The sequence below is a fragment of the Monodelphis domestica genome, chromosome 1, assembly GCF_027887165.1.
Source record: "Monodelphis domestica isolate mMonDom1 chromosome 1, mMonDom1.pri, whole genome shotgun sequence".
Classification (NCBI taxonomy): Eukaryota; Metazoa; Chordata; class Mammalia; order Didelphimorphia; family Didelphidae; genus Monodelphis; species Monodelphis domestica.
Genome location: NC_077227.1, coordinates 512339749 through 512363296, shown reverse-complemented (window position 1 = coordinate 512363296; position 23548 = coordinate 512339749). Strand labels below are relative to the sequence as shown.

At 39.9% G+C, this 23548-nt stretch overlaps 1 protein-coding gene across 1 annotated transcript in view; it reads left to right on the top strand.

Moving 5' to 3' along the window:
• EPHX2 (epoxide hydrolase 2) overlaps positions 1-20032 on the top strand; it is an 87628-nt gene extending 67596 nt beyond the window's left edge. The window contains exons 13-19 of the mRNA XM_007475918.3: positions 4272-4349; positions 5364-5394; positions 6377-6473; positions 8697-8766; positions 13600-13680; positions 18161-18219; positions 19208-20032. Of these exons, the coding sequence (XP_007475980.1) occupies positions 4272-4349; positions 5364-5394; positions 6377-6473; positions 8697-8766; positions 13600-13680; positions 18161-18219; positions 19208-19286 (495 nt within the window). The 3' untranslated portion in view covers positions 19287-20032. The remainder of the gene's footprint in view (positions 1-4271; positions 4350-5363; positions 5395-6376; positions 6474-8696; positions 8767-13599; positions 13681-18160; positions 18220-19207) is intronic.
• Positions 20033-23548: the final 3516 nt, after the last annotated feature.

Below are 23548 nucleotides of genomic sequence, written 5' to 3'. Positions count from 1 at the left end.
TAGGAAACCTAGTCAAATTTATAAAAATAAGAGGCATTTCCTAATTGCTAAATAACCAAAGCCTATGAACGGGGTTGTTTTCAGAAGACATCAAAGCTATCTATAGTCCTATGAAAAAATGCTCTAAATCAATAGATTGGAGAAATGCAAATTAAAACAATTCTGAGGCACCACCTCATACTTATCAGATTGACTAATATGACAAAAGGAAAATAACAAAGATTGGAGTACCAAAAATTGGGACATTACTACCCCATTGGTGTAATTGTGATTGGCCCAACCCTTCTGGATTATAATTTGCAACTATGCTCATAGGGCTTAAAACTGTGCATACTCTTTGGTGCAGCAATATAACTACTATATCTTATCCCAAAGAGACCAAAGAAAAAGGAAGAAGGCCTACATGTACAAAAGTATTTATAACAGCTCTTTGTGATTGCAAAGAAGTGGACATCGAGAGGGATGCCCATCAATTGGGGAATGGCTGAACAAGTTGTGACATATGATTGTGATGGGAGACATGACTAGCAGGATGGTTTAAGAAAAGTTTGAGGCGAACAGACACAGGAGAATATTGTACACAGTAGCAGCAATTTTGTTTGATGATCTGCTGAGTGATTTGGCTATTCTGATCAGTGCAGTGACTTATGAAAAATGCTCTCTACCTCTGAAAAGAAAAATGAGGAGGCTGAGTGCAAGTTGAAGCATAATTTTTTGACTTTCTTCATTTTTCTTGGTCTCCCTCTCCCCGATACAACATGGTTAATATGCACATATGTTTTGCATGATTTCACATGTATAATTGACATCACATTTCTTACCTTTTCAATGAATGGAGGAGGGGTGGGTTGGAGGAGAGAATTTAGAACCCCAATTTTTTTTTAATTTGGTCAATTTCAAACATTATTCCTTGGTTACAAAAATCATTTTCTATTCCTCCCTCCCTTCCCACCACCCCTCCCATAGCCAACAGAATGTTAAAAATAGAGAAATAATAAATTTAGTTTGAAGGATTTTTTAAGTTAAAAAAAGTAATATATAGAAATGTTCATGGTTTTTATGGCTTCATTTTATATACTTCTGCCTACCTAAATCTGGGTAGGGTCATCCCCAGAATCTTGGTCTTCCTCCAACAGGTTACTTGGGTTGTTGTGGTTGTGGCAATAGAATTGTTTGTTATTTTCTTTCGTTTTTGACAATACATCTCAAGAAGATTGTCTACTAAGTAGGGCATAGAAGGGCTGCCACATGCAGGAGCATGTGACCACAGAAAATATGACAGTGTCTTGTTTTTAAATCAAACATAAGGTGGTTGCCAGGGAAATATTCCCAATTATGAAATATACCCAAGTCAGCTGGGTTTTATAGAGATTTTAATTAATACAAATGTGGAATTAAAGAGAGAGAGAGAGAGAGAGAGAGAGAGAGAGAGAGAGAGAGAGAGAGAGAGAGAGAGAGAAAGGAAATAATGAGAAAAGGGCTATACTAGCCTAGGCCAGCATGAGCCAGCCTAGGAAGAGAGGGATCAGTCAGTCTTTTATCAACTCACCACAAGATCTTTGAGAGGAAGCCCAGAGAGAGTCCTTCAAGGCAGCCTTTCCCAGCTGAATCAGAATGTCCCTTCAGCTCTATCTGAGCTTCTATTTAAAGGGAATTTTCTCCTATGTCACCTCCCCTAAATTCTTACATCTACCAATCACAGTAGATGTTTTTCAAAGGACAGACCATTCTTAATTCACACCTAAGTAGTCTAAACTTTTGAGTAATTCACACCAGGAAACCTCTGAGTAAGTTTCTCACCTCTTTGCTCCTTGTAAGTTCACAAGTTGCCTGACCTTTGTAGGTACTTAGCACCCTTTTGTATTATATCTAAAAATAGGCACAGCTTAAGAAATTTTTGTCTTACTATAAGTATGGGTTTAAGTATCTTTCATTATTCAGCAAGGAGTTTCTTCCCCTAAAGCAGACTTAAGTAGGGGTGGAGTAGAGGTCTCACATTCCTGATCTAAGTAGAGGTCTCACATTCCTGATCTAAGTTCCTTCATTGTTTAAAGTGGGGAATGGTCTTAACCCAACCTTATGAAGTAGGGTCTGAGAATTTTTAAGGTTCACAAGCACTAGAGCAAAGAAGCAATAGATCTTTTCAAGAATGGCCACGCTATTATGGCCTTTGATCACTATGTCTGCCTATATAGCCTTTTCTCAAACATGGTAGCCTACACTAGAGCCAAGTTAGACCACATACTTTCCATTCAAGTATCCCAACCTTTCTGTGCTTTTCCTTATGATTTTCTTTATCACTTCATATCTACCTGTTAATGTAACCATCAGCCAGTCAACAGGCATTTGTTAAGCACCAAATATGGGCCAGCAGTGCCATAACTAGTAATTGTTATTCCTGGGGTTAGCAGCATCAAATATGCTACCAAATCAACTTTTAAAAATCAAATTTCTTTTGAGGAAAAGAGACTCCAGGGTACCATCCCATGGTAGAGAAAAAGCCTAGGGCACATTGATTCCCCCATGAGTAGAGGATCTTGAGACACTTTGAGGCTACTATCAAGTAGTCATTATATGGCAAGGGTGGAGGCAAAGAGAGTTAGAAGGTGCACAGTCAGAGCCAAGATGGAGCTCACCTTAGCTCCTCCAGCCTCCAAGACTAGCATTTAATCCTCTGGGTCACCCTGTTTGTCATTCAGTCATGTCTGACCCTATATGGCCTATGGACTTTGTCCATGAGGCTTTCTTGGCAAAGGTACTGAAGCAGTTTTCCATTTCGCCAGAGTATCCCCATTTTACAGATGGGGAACTAAGGCAAAGAGGGGTTAAGTGACTTGCTCAGGGTCACTCAGCTAGTAAGTGTCAGAGGTTGGATTTGAACTAAAATTTTCCTGACTCCAGGCCCAGTGACCCACCTAGATGCTTCAAATTGCAACCCCATGAAGACTCTTTCTGAGATCCCATTAGCGTTTCTCATGGAATTTGCCCTCTCTCTAGAAAATTCTGTCTCATGAAGGTTCCATGGGGTCACAGGATTTTGGAGCTTAGAGATCATGTAGCCCACTCCATTCCTAGGACCCTGTGAGTTATTTAATCTCCCTGAGCCTTCAATTCTTTAGCTCTAAAGGGATGCTTAGCTGCTGTGGTACCTAGACATCATGGTATAGTAGGGAGTGAGGGGTAGGATTAAAACAATGATTCCGGAGTCAAAGGACCTGAGTTCAAATCCCAACTCTGTAACTCTGACCTTAATTATATGACTAAATACTTCCTGGTTTCAATTTCCTTATCTGTAAAATATGGTGGTTGGGCAACTAGATGATGCGGTGGATAGAGTGTCAGATCTACTATCAGGAGGACTTATCTTCATGAGTTCAAATCTGGCCTCAGACAATACTAGCTGTATGACTCTGGGCAAGTCATTTAACCCTATTTGGCTCTATTTCTTCATCTGTAAAATGAGCTAGAGAAGGAAATGGCAAACCACTCCAGTATCTTTGCCAGGAAAACCCCAAATGGCGTCACGAAGTCTTACATGACTGAAAAACGACTAAATGATGACAAAATATAGTGGTAGAACTTGATGACCTCTGAGTTTCCTTCTAGCTTTAAACCTATCCTCCTGCCACCTAGGATTGTTAGAGGGTTTGGATGAAGATTTAGTGACATGGATCTAGACTTAGAAAGGTCCCAAGAAGTCTCCTTGTCCCACACCCTCCTTCTACTGAATAAGATATGGAAACTGGGTAGGTAGTGATTTGGCTGAGGTCACATAGGTAGAACATGTCAGAAGCAAGGGTAAAACATAGGTCTTCTGACTCCAGAACCAGTGTTCTTTCTATTGCACAATGATTCCTTGTTTTGTAAAATCTTTAAGTACTCTGATTATGATTGCTTTCCAGGTTAGAAAATGGAGGCCCTTGGAGGCAGTTAGGTATTCTAATAGATTGAGAACCAAAGGATAAACGTCCTGGGTTCAAATTTGGCCTCAGACACTTTGTAGCTATGGGACCTTGGGAAAATTATTTAACCCCCATTTCCTAGTCCTTACTGTTCTTCTGTCTTGGAGCCAATACACTGTATTGGCTCCAAGACAGAAGGTAAGGGTTTTTATTTTTAAAAATGTTAAACAAAAATGGAGACCTGAGAGGGAAATGACTTGCCCAAGACAACTTAGCAAGTCATTTAGGACTCAGTGTCAGGAAATATGGGGCTCAGAGGAGCCCTCTTTCTATTGTAGCATTTTTCACTTGGCTTCTGGATCATTTCAGGGAGTAGCAGAAGCTGAACTGGAGCAGGACCTGACCCGGACATTCAAAATCTTGTTCCGAGCAAGTGATGAGAGAAAGGTATGTATGCTGCATACAGGGACTATAGTAGGCAACAGAGGGTTATGGGAAGGAAATTGGTAGATGATTTGGCTCTGGGAGAGGAAGGAAGATGTGTCTCAGTGTGTGAAAAGTACCCTGGAGGATTGGAGCCTCATCTTCTCAACTCTTTTTACTAATTTTTTAATAAAAGTACCCCTGATTCTCTATTTTAGTTCCTGCTTTGTCCTACTTCCCAGATGGGGGGAAAAATGCTGCTATTTCAAATCACAGTGGAGTGGGATGAGATGATGATAGTGAGGACTTTGCTGTTACCTTCCCTAATATCTTAGGATAGACCTGGAGACCCAGAAGAACATAGGAAGAACACAGATTTAGTAGACAGAGATTTTGAGTTTGAAGACTGGCTTTGCCACTTCCTTTGATAAGTCACTTAATGTCTGGAAGTCTATTTATTCTTTCTACTGCATTCAAACCATCTTATCCAAATCATTGACACTCTATAATCCTAAACTTACTTTCTTTAAATGTGTTGTAATTCTGTTATAACCAGTTTCTTTCTCCCAAGAGTATCTTTGGTTACTAAATTTTGTTTACTTTAGAAATAAATAAGACCTCAGACACTTCCTAGCTGTGTGTCCCTGGACAAGTCACTTAACCTCCCTTGCATGAGAGAGAGAGAGAGAGACAGAGACAGAGACAGAGACAGAGACAGAGACAGAGACAGAGAGAGACAGAGGAGACACCCCAGGCAAGTCACTTAGCCACCATTGCCTAGCCCTTACCACTCTTTTACCTTAGAACCAATACAGAGTATGAATTCTAAGGTGGAAGGTAAGGGTTTAAAAAAAAGTACCTGATCTAATAATTCTCTCCTGTTTTTTTTTTTTAAATTTTTGTGGTGTGACCTTTAAAATTCAGAATGAGTATCCTTCTTGAGTTTCTTATGAGATATGATGTAAAGATATTGGTATCACCTTGATTTCTACCAAACTTTCTTCTTTTGTAATGGAACTTTTTTCCTCTTCCTTGCAGGATACCATAATTACAAACAACGATGAAAATGGTGAGAAACATCACTGGCAGGGGATGATTGGAAGGTTTGGGGAAGGAACTAACTCAATTTGTGAGAAGTTTCTCCTCTTTTTGTTTGTTTTTACTCCTTTCTGTATTCTGACTATAATGATCTTATGGGCTCTCCCAGTCTTTGGTTGTTACTGTATGTGACTTCATGACTCCATTTGGGGTTGTCTTGCAAAGGAAACAAAAATAAATGACTGAGGGACAGCTCATTAAATAAGAAAACCAGGTCTGGAGTCAGGAGAACTTCCATTCAAATCTGGCCTCAGACACTTCCTAGCAGTGTGACCCTGGGCAAGTCACTTAATTCCTTATTACTCTTCTGCCTTGGAACCAGTACATAGTATTGACTCTAAAACAGAAGGTAACTGTTTAAAAAAGAAGGAAAAAGTAAATATTCTAAGGTCACACAGGTAGTAAGCACTAGCAATCGAATTGGAACTGCAATCCTTTGACTCTATCTAAAGTGAAATAGGAACTAAAAGTGTTTAGATAGTGGAAAGAGAGAAACAATGGTTGGAGGGATCCCATCTGACCACCTTGGGTCAAAAACTGTGCCTTTGCTACTTACCATCTGGATTGGACTAGATGACTTTGAAGGTCGCTTCCAGTTCTAAACATAGAATCTTAGAAAGGATATAAGAAACAATTAGGAAGGGGCAGCTAGGTAGCACAGTGGATGGAGAACCTGGCCTGGAGATGGGAGGTCTGGGTTCAAATATGGCCTCAGACACTTCCTAACTTTGGGACCCTGGAAAAGTCACTTAATCTCAATTGCCTAGTCCTTGTTGCTGTTCTGTCTTAGAATTGTTACTAACAAGATAAGGGTGTTTGGGGGTTGTTTTGTTTTTTTAAGCAGCCACAACACACTTCTGAAACAGGAGAGAGCTATGATCAAAAGGATGAGTTTAGGGATGGAAACCTATGAAGTCTGAGGGCAGGGATCCAAGTGAGTCTTTTCTTTATAGGAATTCTGAAAAAAATCGAGAATCCTTTTCTGAGTTGGATGCTAACAGAGGAGGATATCAACTACTATGTGCAGCAGTACAAGAAGTCTGGCTTCAGGTACAGTACAAATGAGTCCCTGTCATGTGAGAGGATGGTCAGGGAAGAAAGAAAGGCCTTCAGGGAAGAAAAGCAAGTTAAGCTCCATCCATAAGGGCTCTTCTCACTACCAAAGCCCAGTGTCTCAGTTTCTGCCCTCCAGAATGCCTCTAGAGGGGCGTTCCTTGTAAACAAGTATTTCCAGGGGCTCAGTAGATTTAGAAAATAGAGGTCCTGGGTTCAAATGTGACCTTGGACACTTCCCAGCTCCCCCATTGCCTAGCCCTCATTACTCTTCTGCCTAGGAACCAATATACAGTATTGATTCTAAGGTAGAAGGTAAGGGTTAAAAAAAAGAATGATAATTTCCAGTAGAATATAGATGCTCCTCTATTATATATTAAAATATTATAACCCTCCTTCTAGTCTTCCGCTAAGAAAGGTTTTTGGGGGGAAGCGAACCAGAAGGGGGATCAAATTATTACTCTTTAAAGAGCTGAAACCCAGAGAAGGTGTGACATAGCCAAACTCATATAACTTGTAAGTGTCTGAGTGGGATTTGAACCTAGGCCCAGCTGTCTATCCATTGCACCACTCTATCTCTCCCTGGTGAGACTCTTTTCAAGTTATGGATCTGAATATTCTCATGGCTTCTGGACAGAGTCCTCAGACATCAGCACTACTTTCTCCATTTCCTCCCCTTCCCCTTTCCCCCTTCTCCAGGCAAAGGAATCCTCATAAAGAAAAAGGTTTTCTGGGGAAATCTGAATCCCAAAGATACTTCTTTCAGGTATCTATTACCCATTCTTTATTGGGTAATTCCTCTTGTAACTCCTCTCCCTCAATGCTCAAGAGGCAGTGCGGTGTAGTGAGTAGAGAACCAGCTTCACAGTCAGGAAGATGTGAGTTTGAGTCCCTCCTCTGACCTGGTCTGGTTGTGTGACTCTGTACAAGGCTCCTACCCTCTCATTAACCCTAATCCCCTAAATTACCAAGGTGGAAATGTATTTTGGTTACATTGGGAAATCCTTTCACAAATCATAGGTCTAATTTCTATCCCATCCCATTTTGATAGCACCTTCAAAGGTGGTATTCTAGAGTCGGGGTGGGGGAGAGGCTTCAGAGTAATTTCTCTGAACCTGAGGAGACTCCCAGCACCCAGATTAACTAGCAGCAGGGAGCCAAGCCCAAGTTCCTGTAGACTCGATGCAGGTGGTGATGTGGGAAATTAGAGGATACAGATCATACTAGTACCCCCTGGGGTTCACAGAATCTGAAATAAGTAAAGTCATTTCAGTCTTGATTTGTTTTCCTTAGCACTCATCACAGTGCTTTTATCACTCATTTCTGACTCTTCATGACCCCATTTGGGATGTTCCTGGCAGAAATATTGGAGTATTTTGCCATTTCCTTTTCTGGCTCATTTTACAGATGAGGAAACTGAGGTAGAAAAGTATTAAATGACTCACCCAAGTCCACACAGTTGGTAAGGGTCTGAAGTCAGATTTGAACTCAGGAAGAGGCGTCTTCTTGACTCCAGGCTTGGCCCTTTAGCCACTGAGCCACCTCATTGCCCCTACTAGCACATAATAGTCACTTAACAAATGTTTGTTGATTGTGGATTGATTGATTGATTGAATAGGAAAAGGCAATGCATGCCCTGAGAAAGGGGAGCACCTCTCCTTTCAAACTTGCTTTCTTTCAGGTTCAGAGTTCACTGAAACCTGTAGCTAGATAGGATAACAACAGGAAAACCATAGACTGAATGGATCATTTTATGTACCCAGATTGAATAATCATACATTACCATAAGGGAATTAAAAATGTAATAAGAAGTCATCCCCTTGGGAGGCACAACAGAATTTAGCCACCAGAGTAAATGGTAGATTCCCTGAAGCATCAAAAGCTACAATAAAATTTCTCTCCTTCACTTCCCTGGGTGATACCCTGATCAGCCCTGTCCCCCTGCCAGCTCATAGCGGGGTCCCCTTCTCCTACTGCCTTACCTCCAGCACTGGGCCAGAATCACTTCCAGAAATGGAGAACATCTAACATCCTCCATGTTCTGATGGCCTATTGTTTGGCCAGGCTGCCCCCCCCCCCAAACCATCTATCCCAGACTAATTTCCCACTCCTTTTTGATTCCTCCATGTAGCCTCTGATGAAGCTCCCAAATTAAAAAAAAAAAAAAGATATTTCACAAGTAAAAAAAAAGTTCCCATTTTTCTTCTTTTGCTTCCCTAGGGGTCCCTTAAACTGGTATCGGAACCATGATGCAAATTGGCGGTGGAGCTGCATGGCAACCAAAAGGAAGGTAAGAGTTACCAACCAATAGGAAATGAGGCAATGTGCCAGAAAATAATGCTCTATTTGAAATCAGGAGGGATCTGATCTCAAATTCCATCTCTGGTACTTTACTAGCCATATGACCTTGGCAGCTCAGTTCACTTTCTGAGCCTCAGTTTTCCTCATCTGTAAAGTGGGAATTATATTACCTGTAGTACCCGCTTCACCAAAGTCTTTAGAGGCTCAAGTAAGATAATGGATAGGAATGGGTTTGTAAACTTTAAAGCTATATGTAAATGTCATTTATGTTCCTATACCTCATTGTGGCATGGAAGTGACTGAGTCCCTGAAGGCTCTTTCAGTGGGTCATAAACTTTGCCAGGTGGGGGGACTAGGTGGCACAGTGGATTGAGAGTCAGACCTAGGAATGGAAGGTCCTGGGTTTAAATCTGGCCTCAAACACTTCCTAGCTAGGTGACCCTAGGCAAGTCACTTGACGCCCATTGCCTAGCCCTTACCTCTCTTCTGCTTTGGATCCAATACTTAGTATTGATTCTAAGCCAGAAAGTAAGGGTTTGGGGTGGGGGGGAAACAAACTTTTGCAGGTTCTTTCTTGATGGAAAGGCTTTTCATATGTTCAAACAGTAGACTGCTTTCTTGAACCAGGCTAGTTAAGTTCAGAGAGACTCAAAAACCTGGGCCAGCCACTCAGAGATGAGCTTTTTGGGGTATGAGAATCCATGAAACACTAGTACCAGAAGCAGCATCTGTTGTCATTTTTTAAAGTAAATTTCATTGATTTTTTGGTTTTTTTCCATAGCCTAAATTTCCCCTGTATTCCCCACCCTTTCCAGACCAAGAGCCATTCAATATTAGAAAGATTTTTTAAAAGAAAAATCAATCAATATATCAAAAAATATCTGAAAATATAAACAGGTTCATACTTATGGACCTTCCATGTCTGCCTTCAGTGGGGACAGAGAAGAAGAGGGGAGATGAAAGTTCTTTGTAATTGTGTGATTTTTGTTTTGTTGTTTTTGTGGTGATTGTTCTGTTTCCATTGTGATTGTCACTATGGACATTTAGAATATCCCAAAGATCTCAATGTAGTTATCAACTTCGACAGCTTTTAATAACAGCTTTTAAACTGTCACAGTTCAAACCTGCACTAAGACCTTTAGGACACTCCATATATTGTTTATTAGGTTCAAACTTCTCAAGGATAATTCTGCAGTGTTCAGTGGCAAAGATCTGCTCCTGAATCATCATAGTAAACTCATTCATTTCCAGGAAAAAAATCTTGACAACTCAGGCCATTTCTCTGATGCTTTGTTGGCATATTGTTGGCTGAGTTCTTATAGATGTTACCCATGGAGAGGCGATTCCATTCTCAAGTCATAGCTGTTTCATAGACACCATCTAAAGGCAAATTACTTTCAGTTACATTTGGATAAGTCCAACGACCTGTACTTGGTAGTAGCCTTGAATATTGCTTGATGGAGTGATGTCGGCTTGTTTCAAAAAAATGTCTGTAGATTTTTTGCCCTTATTTTCCTGTCTTCTAAGAATGCATCAATCCTCTTTCCTGAAGAGTAGCTGGGTGTCTCAGTGGATAGAGAACCAGACCTAGAGATGGGAAGTACTAGGTCCAAATCTGGCCATAGACATTTCCTAGCTGTGCAAACCTAGGCAAGTCACTTAACCTCAATTGCCTAATGCTTCCCAGTCTTCTGCCTTGGAACTGATCATTAGTATCGATTTTAAGACAAAGTAAGGCACTTATTTTAATCTTCCTCCTTAGCCATCCCCGAGTTTCATTAATATAGAGGTTTTTGTTAGAATATTTTCCAGAATTGTAAAAGTCCATTTAACAGTTCCAAAAAATGTACATTTAGAATGGCATTGTTTCATAAATTAGTTCAGCTTTGACATCAGGATGCCAATAAGTCTCTTGACCAATTCAGCCACAAAATATCAAAGAGCCACATCTCTTTGATATTTTTATATTTAGTGTGTCTTTCCTGGGAGAGAACAAAATAATTGGAGATATTGCTTCCATCTACTGGTTCATTGTGACCTCTAGATTTAACAAAGTGTTCAGTCTCTATTTCCTTGGCCTGAATTAAAACTTTTATAATAAAGGAATCCAAAAGAAATGTTTATATTATTTGGGGAAAATCCCTTGAGATGAAGGAGGATAATCATTACCCTTATTTCTGTAATACATCAAAATACACAAGTCCAAGAATGAATTATCAAAAGTGGGCAAAATGGCAAAAGGAAATTCCCCTGTATTTCATGTCTCATGGCCAGGCTCCCGTAGGCTTCTAGCTTCTTAGGGTCATAGAGTTAGAAGTGGCCTCAGAGGCCATCTAATCCAACCTCCTCATCTTCCAGATAAGAAAACTGAGACCCAGAGAGTAGTTAGTGAGCATCAGAGGAAGTGTTTGAACCCAAGTCCTCTGATTCTAGAACCAGCCTCTTTCCTCTGCACTAGGTACCTACAAATTCTCATCCTCTGAAAGTTATACCTGAGAATCTTTCTAACAAGTAGTCAAGTCTACAGCCTGGGAATGGGATTGGCCTGGGAGAGTGTGTATCCTCTTGGAAAACTGAAAATGGTCCCTTGCTGTGTTGGGCATGTCAGGAAGAATGCAAGGAAGCAGCATGAGAGCATGGTATTGTGAGGGCGTAAGCAATGATGGACCAGGTAGCAGACCAGACCAATTGTTGGCAAGGTTTACGCATAGGGTATAATCATGTCCTATGGGGGTTTATTGAGACAAATCATGGAAAAGTCAAGGGATTAGTCACAAGAAAAGAAACAGAGGAGCACACCACAGGATTAGGTACAGGAGCAGGGTAGGCAGGGGCATGACCACAAAAAGGTACAGAAAGCAGTTTCAACAATTCAGCTAAAAAAACATTTATCTGATTCCTGTTATATGCCATGCCACAAAATGGAATCATCTCTGCCATCAGGAATTTATATTCTACTGATGTAATACAATGTATACCCAGAGAAATAAATTAAAGGTTATCTAGAAAATGTAGAGGATGGGGGTCCTAGTTACAAGTATGGCCTCAGACATCTTCTAACTGTGTGACCCTGGGCAAGTCACTTAACCCTCATTGCCTAGCCCTTACTCTTCTCCATTGGAACCAATACACAGAATTGATTCCAAGATGGAAGGTAAGGGTTTAAAAAAAGAATCTAGAAAATAATTTATCTCACACTAACTAGGGGCATAAGGAAAGACCCAATAGGGGGTGGCATGTGAGCTATGCTTTAAAGGAAGACTAGGGGGTTCTCTAAGTCTGAGAGAGGGACAGAGTGCTGGGAGAACACCTGTGCTAAAGAGATGGAGGAAAAGATAGAATATAATGAATGAGGGGAAAGCTAGTTGTCCAATTTGACTAAATAGATGGTACCTGAAGAAAATTATTATGCATAAGACTGGAATAGGAGGGACCCATATCGTGGAGGTCTTGAAGTATGGAAGAAACAATAGATCGTATGTTGACTTGATTAATAAACAGAGGTCGGGACCAGAGAATCAGAGAAGACAGACAGAGGAGCCAGGATCTGAATTGGTAGCTAATAAAGGGACCCTTTTTTCTTCTTTCTCTATACTCTATATTTCTCCTGCTGATTTCATTAGATAAACTGATTTTAATTATCATTTCCATGCAGATGAGTTCCAGATCTATATACCTAGTCCTAGTTTCTCTCCTGAGGCAGTTAGGTGGCACAGTAGATAGAGTGCAGGGCCCACAGTCAGGAGGTCCAGGGTTCAAATCTAACCTCAGATGCTTACTAGCTAGGTGGCCCTGGGTAAATCATATAATCCTGAAAGCCTCAGTTTCCTTTTCTGTAAAATGAATTGGAGAAGGAAGTGGCAAACCACTCTGGCCGTTTGCCAAGAAAACTCCAAATGGGGCTATGAAGAGTTGGACACAGCTGAATGACTAAACAAACCACAAAGTTTCTCTCCTGAGTTCCAATAATATATCACCAACTGCCTGCTGAACATTTCCCCTACCCATCCAAATCTCTTCTCTAAAATCCTCTATCTTTGATGAGGAGGCCACCATTTTTCTTGTTACCCAGGTAAGAGATCTTGAAATCATCCTCCACTCTTTACTTTACTCCACCTTCAGTTTCCAACTGGTTGACAAATCTTGTTGCTTCCCCTTCCACATCTCTCAAATCCATCTCCTTCTTTCCACTCTAATTTACATTCTTCTTGCCTCTTGACTGACTCATAGCTTTCGAACTGGTTTTCTTGACTCAAGTCCTTCACCACTACAATTCAACCTTTATGTAGCCACCAACATTATTTTCCTAAAGTCCAAGTGTGATGGTATTACTTCTCTACTCAGTAAATGTTAGTGGTTCCCTATAATCTCAGGAATCAAATATAAATTCCTTTGTTATGAAAAGTCCTTCCCAACTTGGTCCCAATCTACCTTTCCAGCCTAATTACATGTTACTCTCTTTATACATACTAACAATAGTCTAGGCATGTAGGCCTTTTTATATAGCACTACATCTCCCAAACATGACACACCATTTCCCATCCCTGTTCCTTTGCTTAGGCTACCCTCATATCTCGAACACTCTCACATGTCCCATCTCTCATAACCACAAAGCTACAGATAGGGGTACTAACCATAACTCTGAAACTCAGACCCACCATGCTGCCCTGATATAATCCTTGAGGCCCATTTCTCTACCTCCCTTCCAGTGGCGACTGAGGGAGAAAATTTTAAATCATGAAAGTATGGAAAGAAAAAATGTCTTTTCTCAAGTCTCCTTCCTTCTCCTCCAACTGGCTTTTTTGCTATAATCTCTCCCCAGATCTTGGTTCCAGCCCTGATGGTCATAGCTGAAAATGATGTGGTTTTAAGTCCAAAGCTAAGTGAGAACATGGAAAAGTGGGTAAGTGCCTGGAGCCCCAAATCAAAGGAGATGGGGTGGAAAATGCTTTGTGACAGAAAAAGAACTATTCAAGAGAAAAGAATGCCTGCTTCCAAATGGAGTGACAGAAGTCAAGGAGAAGTTGAGCTAGTTTATCACTGAGCACCTAACAACATGGTGTCTAACTTGACAAAGTAGAGTAGAGGGTAAAGTGATGTTAAAGTCTTGAATCATCAACCAAGATGGGTGTCTTAAGGGCGGAGTCATTACACAAAGTCTTCTTCAAGTGCTTCATGGCAGACTGGAGATGTTGATGGTCAGGCCTCCTTGGTTCAGTTCAGAAATGAAAAGAAATATCCAAACGCCATATGATAGTGCATTAAAGAAATTTTGTAGAGACAGCTAAGTAGTACAGTGGATAGAGCACCAGGCCTATAGTTGGAAGGGCCTGGGTTCAAAAATGGCCTCAGACACTCCCTAGCTGTGTGACTCTGGGCAAGTCTCAACCTCAACTGGCTAGTCCTTACTGCTCTTCTTTGGAATCAATATTGATTCTAGGATAGAAGGTAAGGGTTTAAAAAAGAAGAGGAGTTTTATGTAATTACATTAGGTAAAGGCTATTCAGCAAGCATATTCAGCTGACTACAGTTTTCCCTACTCTGTGTTGGCCAGGTTGGTCTACCATTCAGAGACTGAGGAAGGAGAGAAACCAGGTATCTGTATATAGATCACACATGTGCCATGTAGGAGCAGCTTAGCCAGGCTCAAAGAGGCTGTTGGTCAAGGTGGCCACAAGGTACTCATGATATTTTCTGTCCTGGTAACACATAAAATTCCAAAGGCTTGTCTGTTAGGATATACAAGGGCAGTGATGTCTGAAGAAGTACTGAAGATCAGGGCCATGACATGTGTTCTTTCTATCTTCTCAGTGTATCTAATAGAGTTAGTGCTGAGGAACTTCTGTTGAGTAATCTAGGCAAAAATAAGAGGCATCATGGCATAGAAGCCAGAGGGGGGGGGGGGAGGGAAGAAGGGAGGAAGGAAGGAAGGAAGGAAGGAAGGAAGGAAGGAAGGAAGGAAGGAAGGAAGGAGAGCAAGAAGGAGAGAGAAACCATATACCATGTTCCAGGCACTGTGCCAAGTACTTTATAAATAAGTATTCTTTCCCTTTTTATCCTCATAACAACCTTGAGAAGCAGATGCTATATGATCCTCATTTTATTTATGAGGGAACTGAGACAGATAGAGGCTAAATGATTTACTCTGGTTCACACAGCAAGTAAATGTGTGAGGTCTTCCTGACTCTAGGTCTAGTACTGTATTCACTGCTTCCCCTAGCTGCCTCTACATGTCCAGAAAGACCCAATTTAAGTACTGCATTTGGCACAAGTAGGTTCTGTGACCCAGAGTAGGTCACTGGCTAAGGTCTTAGAGCTCCAGATAATTCTGAAAGACTAAAATTTGCAGAAAAGTTGCATGTCTTCATTGGTAGAGAGTATTTCCTCACTGGAAGCTCTTTTGGAAATCTATTGGGAAATGATAATTTGAAAAACAATTCGATTTGCCTATTTAGTCTGTTTGTTCTGTAGTTCTAACATCTAGAAACTGCAAAGAAGGAAGAGCAGGCACCTAAGCGAAGTCTATAATGCACCTTCTAGTCCTGACTTAGTAGATAGAGTGCTGAAAGGCAGAAAGACCTGAGATCACATCCTGTCTCAGTCAAGAGTTGTGTGACTTTGGACAGGTCACAACCTCTAAGACCATTTGACTATCTATAAAGTGGAGATAATAACAATACTGACCTCATAGGGTTGTCAAGACCATATGAGATAATACAATTTGCAGACTTCAAAGTGGCACAAAATTTAATACATGCTAATAATGGCATTGTTATGGTGACTTGGGATCAAAATTCTCTCCAGATTTACTCCACCAAAAGTATAATAGAGAAGTCTAGCTAATCAACTGACCAACTGCTCCTATGGTATTTGAAAGATGAGTAATCTGCATCCCTGCAAGCCCTATAGATTCTGCCTCCATTACCTTCCATCCCCACCCTGCTCTGAGGAGCATGACTTTATTTTTAGCTTGCAAAAGGTGATGCCTGACATTAAGAAACCCTGCTTTTCTTTGTCACTTCCTTCCCTCCTCCCTCCCTCTCTCTCTTTTTCTTTCTTTCTTTCTTTCTTTCTTTCTTTCTTTCTTTCTTTCTTTCTTTCTTTCTTTCTTTCTTTCTTTCTTTCTTTCTTTCTTTCTTTCTTTCTTTCTTTCTTTCTTTCTTTCTTTCTTCCTTTCTTTCTTTCTTTCTTCCTTCCCTCCTCCCTCCCTCTCTCTCTTTTTCTTTCTTTCTTTCTTTCTTTCTTTCTTTCTTTCTTTCTTTCTTTCTTTCTTTCTTTCTTTCTTTCTTTCTTTCTTTCTTTCTTTCTTTCTTTCTTTCTTTCTTTCTTTCTTCCTTCCTTCCTTCCTTCCCTCCTCCCTCCCTCTCTCTCTTTTTCTTTCTTTCTTTCTTTCTTTCTTTCTTTCTTTCTTTCTTTCTTTCTTTCTTTCTTTCTTTCTTTCTTTCTTTCTTTCTTTCTTTCTTCCTTCCTTCCTTCCTTCCCTCCTCCCTCCCTCTCTCTCTTTTTCTTTCTTTCTTTCTTTCTTTCTTTCTTTCTTTCTTTCTTTCTTTCTTTCTTTCTTTCTTCTTTCTTTCTTTCTTTCTTTCTTTCTTTCTTTCTTTCTTTCTTTCTTTCTTTCTTTCTTTCTTTCTTTCTTTCTTTTCTTTCTTTCTTTCTTTCTTTCTTTCTTTCTTTCTTTCTTTCTTTCTTTCTCTCTCTCTCTCTTTCTTTCTTTCTTTCTTTCTTTCTTTCTTTCTTTCTTTCTTTCTTTCTTTCTTTCTTTCTTTCTTTCTTTCTTTCTTTCTTTCTTTCTTTCTTTCTTTCTTTCTTTCTCCCTTCTTTCCTCCTCCCTTCTTTCCTTCCCTCCCTCCCTCTCTCCCTCCTTCCCTCCCTCCCTCCCTTCCTTCCTTCCTTCCTTCCTTCCTTCCTTCCTTCCTACCTTCCTTCCTTCCTTCCTTCCTCCCCAGATCAGCTTTATTTAGCTCAGAATTTTCCATCCTCATTCATATCTTTTGTGTTCAGTGCTTATACTTCCTGCAGCAAGTTTGAGACCAAGTTGAGCCAAGTCATGCATAAAGAGAAGCATATACAGATTTGTGGAAAGAGATTGTTGTTGTTCAGTTGTTTCAGCTGTGTCCAAGTTGTTGTCACCCTATTTTGCATTTTCTTGGCAAAGATACTAGAGTGGTTTGCCATTTCCTTCTCCAGCTCATTTTACCAATGAGGCAACTGAGGCAAACAGGATTAAATGATTTGCCCAAGATCATACAATTAGTAAGTGTCTGAAGTCAGATTTGAACTCAGGAAGATGAATCTTCCAGACTCTAGGCCAGATGCTATATCTATTGTACCACCTGGCTGCCCAGCGAGAAGATATGCATCCTTCCTAAAGACAGATGAGTGGAGGGAGGGGAGGGCATGCTCTTGAGGAGTGTGCAATTAGAATCTACTCCCCAGGAGTTCATTTCCCAGCATCACACTTTCCTTCTCACCTTACGTGTTGACATAAGGAGGATATAAGTTTTGTGTTGCCCTCCCTCTCTCTTTCTCTTCCTGTGATCTGTGGCTGTGGAAGCTGGCTCTGGACCAGGCAGGAGAATTTACTCATGTGGTTAATTTTTTGTTAGATAATTAGGTTCTTATTCCTTCTACTTCAAGTGATTATTAATAAACTTTATAAATATAATACTTGGAGTTATTGATATTAATTTAAATCTTACAGGAGGTAACATGTAGGAAGAAGGGCCACCTGGACCTGAGAGCCTGGAATAAGAGTTAGGACTTGTGATGGTGGATACACAGTCCACAATGGAAGGTCAATTAGGTGGCACAGAAGATAAGTGCCAGGCCTGGAATCAAGAAGACCTAAGTCTAATATCCAACCTCAGACGCTTACTAGCTGTATGACCCTGGACAATTCACTTAACCTTGTTTGCCTTCTTCGTCTGTAAAATGAGCTGGAGAAGGAAATGGCAAACTACTCCATTTTCTTTGGAAAACAACAACAACAACAACCCAAATGGGGTCACAAAGACATGACTGAAAAATGACAAAATAGCAACCATTTAATGACAGATGAATAAAGGCATACCTAATAAAGAAAGGTAGGATCTGTGAGAAGAAATGTCAAACACTAATCTCACAGTGTACCCTAAACCAAATTACAGTATAATTGGGAAATGTTTAATAAAATAAATAGAAATACAACACAACATAGATAATGTTAATTTGTGGTTTCCTAAATGAATATGTCCCATGTATCCATTTAAGGAATGTGTTTCCTTTCAAACTAACCTGCCCCTGTCTCTATTGCCTATCCCATAGTTAGGAAGGCAGTTTTATGCCCAGATTTTGCATTAAAAGATGAAATGGATTCCTCTCACCTTGATGGTTATTTCCTACAGATCCCCCATTTGAAAAGGGCATATATTAAGAACTGTGGACACTGGACTCAGTTGGAAAGGTAAGGAGAAACTGGTCAGCCCCTTAGGTGGGATTCCTAGAGAAGGAGAAAGAATGCTGTATTTGAAGTTAGGCACAGCACCCCCACCCCCACCCCCACAGGGGTTCAGATCCTAGCTTGGACACTAAATATCTATCTATATGACCATGGACAAGTCATTTTTTTCCTCCTGAATCTTCAACTTCTCTCACTATAAAGGAAATGTTTGGACTAAGTGATCTCTGATATACTTTCCAGTTTGGATATTCTCTGAAAATTGGGATAATATTATTTACATCACTTGGTTGTTGAAGCCAAACTCAATCAACCAAAGAATGGATCTCATGAACATACAGGGTCTCCCAAAATCCATTAGATCTAAACAAAAAACACTGACATCAAGACTTATGGGACACCGTATATAAAGAGCAGTGTGATCATTCTGATGAAGGCGGAGTATGTGTGCATCCCTGGTTTAAGGCAGGAACTCGTAGCTTAAATGGGATTTGATGCCTAAGTTTACTATTCTTCACTAAATTTAATTCAATTTTACTCATCTTTTTAAAATTTGAATATTGTATTTTAACAATTACATGTAAAAACAATTTTTAACCTTGGCTTTTATAATTTTGAGTTCCAAATTCTCTGAGAAGGCAAGCAACTTAACAAAAATTATACATGTATGGTCATTCAAAGCACTTATTGGTCATGTTGTGAAAAAAAACACAGACAAAAGAAAACCATGAAAAATAAAGTTTAAAAAAAATTGGGTTTCAATCCACATTCAGATTCCATCATTCTCTCTCTGGGGGTAGATAGAATTTTTCATCCTAAATCCTTCAGAATTAATTATCTTAGTCTCTGTATTGCAGAAAATAGCTAGGTTGGTATGAATCATCTTGACTTGGTCTTATCTATACCGAAGTCCTGATTTTACCATTTTGCCTCAGATCCAAAGTGGAACAAATGGCACCAGCAGAATTCTTGACAATCTTTGTTTTTCTTGCAGGCCAAGAGAATTGAATCAGATACTCATTGAGTGGCTGAAAGATGTGACCAAGACTCCTTCAATGGTCTCTCTTCTCTAATCTGGAGTGTGTGTGTCTGTCTGTGTGTGTGTGAAGTCATTACATATCAAATATATCAAATGATCTACTCTCTTTAACACAGCATTAGAAGAGGCTGGTGGGTTGTGCCAGAAAAGCAATTGAGTCTCCTCCTCTTGTTATAGCACACACCAGAAATTAGGACTTCAGTTCTGGGAGAAAAAAAAAAGGGATGGGAGCAAACTCATGCATTATTAGAGTATTGGACATTCAAATTTAGTGAGAAAAGATAGGTAGTTACTTAAATCACTCTCATTAATACTCTTCCTTATGATATTAATTAAAATTTAGGTAATAATGATTAAATAATAATAATTTAATTTTATAAGTCAGATTGAGAGTCATCTTTCATTCCTGTACCCAGAAGTCAGAAAGTGCTGGATTCTAATTCTGGCTTATTAACTGAATGACCTTGGGAAAATTATTCAACCTTTATGAACTTCATCCAGTGAGAGACTTAGACTCGATGATCTCTCTTGTTCTCTATAATAAATATATTAAGGCAGAAAATTTTAAATGGGGTGAAATTTGTAGGATTAGGAAGCCACTAAGTGAGCAAGGTCTCCTGAGTAGTGTTAAGGTATAAAACCTGGGGGAGGTAAATCTGGGGTTTCTACTTTGATTAAGTGTTTAATGATGTTACCAACTAATTTGTTATCATGATCATTGTACACTATTATCATGTTATCATACAATGTTATCACAGTGTCATAAAATTTCTAAAAATATTTAAAGATTCAATGGCAATGAGTTCATTTTTCTGCCTGTTTGATAATCATGACACCTCTCTTCTTGTTCCCAACTTCACCCTGGCCCCTCGATACTTTTAGCAAAAGATTTAACCTTTTCCATGGAAGGGATTGAGGCCATTTAATAGGAACTCCTTTCTTCGTAACACCTCTGTATCATCACTTGTCCTCTCTAGTAATTAATAATAATAATAATGCCAATGATGGTAACTAGCTAGCATTTATATAGTGTCTGCCAGGTGCCAGACACTGTTGCTAAGCATTTTACAAATATTATCTCACTTGATCCTTGCAACAACCCTGGAAAGTAGTTGCTATTATCTCCATTTGACAGTTGAAGAAATTGAGGCAGGTAGGGGTTAAGTGACTTCCTAGTGTCACACAACTAGTGAATGTCGGTCTGGATTTGAATTCAGCTCTTCCAGACCCTGAGCCTAGTGCTTTGTCTAGCTATTTACAGAAGTAGTTCTTCTCTTCACTAAGGCTAATCTCTCTACCTGAACTCATGATCCCACTGAACGTTTCTTTACCTCCTCCAAGACCTTACCCCAGCAACCTTTTTTTTAAACTGTTCCCTTCCATCTTGGAATCAATGCTGGGTGTTGGTTCCAAGGCAGAAGAGCAGTGAGGGCTAGGCAATGGGAGTTGAATGACTTGCCCAGGCTCACACAGCTAGGAAGTGTCCAGTAACCTTTCATTAACATCCTCCCTTCCTCCTCTTCTAGCTCCTCCCCATCTGTCTATAACTGTATTTCGGTCTGCCCAATCCTAGATGCGCCTCCCTTTGGCCCTTCTAACTCATCTGGTGCCCATCCCACATCTCTCCTCCCTGACATCACTCGATTGTTTTTGCAAAAGCCATCTCCATCTACTGCCTATACATCATTGAGGCCCAGGAAGAACAGGATATTTGGACAAAGTCATGTCAATCCCTATGTGCTTCAATTTTCTCACCAGACTAGTTGGTTTCTGAGGTCCTATTCCGGGATTTTATGTCTATAAAAAAATTATCTAATTGCCAATGCCCAAATTAGTTTTGCTGGACTATCCATCCTTGTAATGGATTGTGCTTTTCTTGGTTTTTCAGTGGGAGGAGGTACGGATAGGGAAGAATTTGAACCTGAAAATAAAATTGAATCCCTCAAAATTGCCTATAGGACAATCGTAGAAAGGACAGGAGGAACCATAATGGAGGCAGCCTGAGAGTATGGAACTGGAGGAATCCTAGAAGCTTGGGATCTCAGAGTTGAAAAAGATCTTATTTAGGAGTTTATCTAATCTAATCCCAATCTGAAGCAGAAAGTCCCCAACGTGGACATGTCATTTAGTGGCAGAACAAATTACAGGATGTAAATATATGTAATTGTCTCATCCCACAAGAAATAAGGAATATAATGGATTTGGAGAAATACAAACACATTTGTAGGAGCTGGCTCACTGAGTAGAACGAGAAGAATTTACTTCATGACTTCAAAAATAAAATGAAGGGAAACAATTTTGAAAGTCCTCAGGACTCTGACCATGGCAGTGGCCAATCATGACTTCATGGGACTGATGATGGAACACCCCAGTGAATGATGGGGAGAAGATATGAACTGGAGGGGTGGAATGAGGCATGCATTATTCAGCTTGGTACTGCTCTACTATCCACATTTATTGCAAGAGAGGGCTGCCATTGGTCCAAGAGGAGGCAGGTTAGTAGGTAGTGATAGGAATGAAAAAAGCATCAGTAAAAAAACTTTTTAATTCATAGGAAAAAAAAAGCAAAGACAAATAAAGCAACGTTCTTTTTTATTTACACACATATATAAGCACATATACAATATATATTTGTATACATTTCCTAGCACATGGCACTTAATTTTTTCCATTCATATATGCATAGATCTTTGAAAAAAACTTTTATAGAAGTTCATAGTTTCTTACACAATTCTCCTTCCTGTTTTTCATTAATTAAAATGTTTGTGTTTGGTAAAGGTGTTGACATTCACAATAAAGATGAAAAAAAACCTTAATGTAATCCAGTTCTCTTTTCTAAAGGGTTTCTACAGATGCTGTAAGGACAGAGGAATAATTAAGAATGGGAACATTGGTGACCTCTGTTAGTTCTCAGATGTCTTCAGATATATCCAAGTGTTGTTGTTCATTCATTTTGGTCATGTCTGACTCTTTGTGATCCCTTTGGGGGTTTTCTTGGCAAAGATCCTGGGGTGGTTTGCCATGTCCTTCTCTACCTAATTTTACAGATGAGGAAACTAAGCAAACATGGTTAATTGACTTGCCCAAGGTCACATAGCTAGTAAAATGTCTGAGGCCAGATTTGAACTCAGGAAGATGAGTTTTCCTGAGTTTTCCAAGTCTAGTTCTCTATCCACTGAGCCCCTGAGTTTCCCCATCTAACTATATCTTTACCTAACTGCAGTATAAACTCTTTTAGAGGAGAAGCAACATCCCCTAAGCCAGGAGGGGTAAGCTTTTAAAAGTGATGCACCATTTTATTTTTGGTTGGATTTAGAAACTCCATCCTAAACCTTGTGATCCCTGAAGCTCCACTAAAGTTCCTCACACTGAGACAACAAAAGTCTCCATCTTTTCCCCTAAATTCCTTTTTTTTTAACCCTTGCATTCTGTCTTAGAATCATTACTGTGTATTGATTCCAATGCAGAAGAGTGGTAAGAGCCAGGCAATGGGGATTAAGGGACTTGTCCAGGGTCACCCAATTAGGAAGTGTCTGAGGCCAGATTTGAATTCCCATCTCTAGATCTGCCACTCAATCCACTAAGCCTCCTTACTGTAAGATTTAAAATGGTTGAGGTCTTAAACTGTAGTGATTAAAAGAGTGATGTTGTAAACTGTAGTGAGTTAAAATGGTGGAAGATATAAATTGTGATAGATATAAGAGAGGGTGAGTAAATTTGACCGCAGAAATATGTTTCACTACAGTGTCTTGGTTTTTAAATCAAATATAAGGTGGTCACCAGGGAAATATTCCCAATTATTCAAATACCCAAGTCAACTGGGTTTATAGAGATTTTAATTAATATAAATGTGGAATTAAAGAAAAGAGAGAGAGAAAAAGGAAATAAGTATGAAGGGCCTTAAACCAACATGGCCTAGACCTGAGTCTTAAGAGAGAGAGATCAGTCAGTCAGTCTTTTAACACTCACCACAAGGTCTGTCTAAGCAAGGATTCTAGTGACACCAGGCCAGCTCCATCTCAGCTGACTTCACCAGAGAGAGTTCCAAAGGGCCTTTCTCCAGAGCCTCTCTCAAGCGATTCTTCCCAAGCGATCCTCATCAGAAATCCTCCAAAAGGATTCTTTTCTTCTCAAGAGATTCTTCTTTTTCTTATATAGGGGTTTTTCTCCTATGTCACCTCCCCGAAGTCCTTATGTCTACCAATCACTGTAGAAATTTCCCAAAGGACTGCCCATCTGAATTCCTGCTAAGTTGACAAATCTCCTCAGTAAGTCTGAACCAGAAAAAATGCTGCT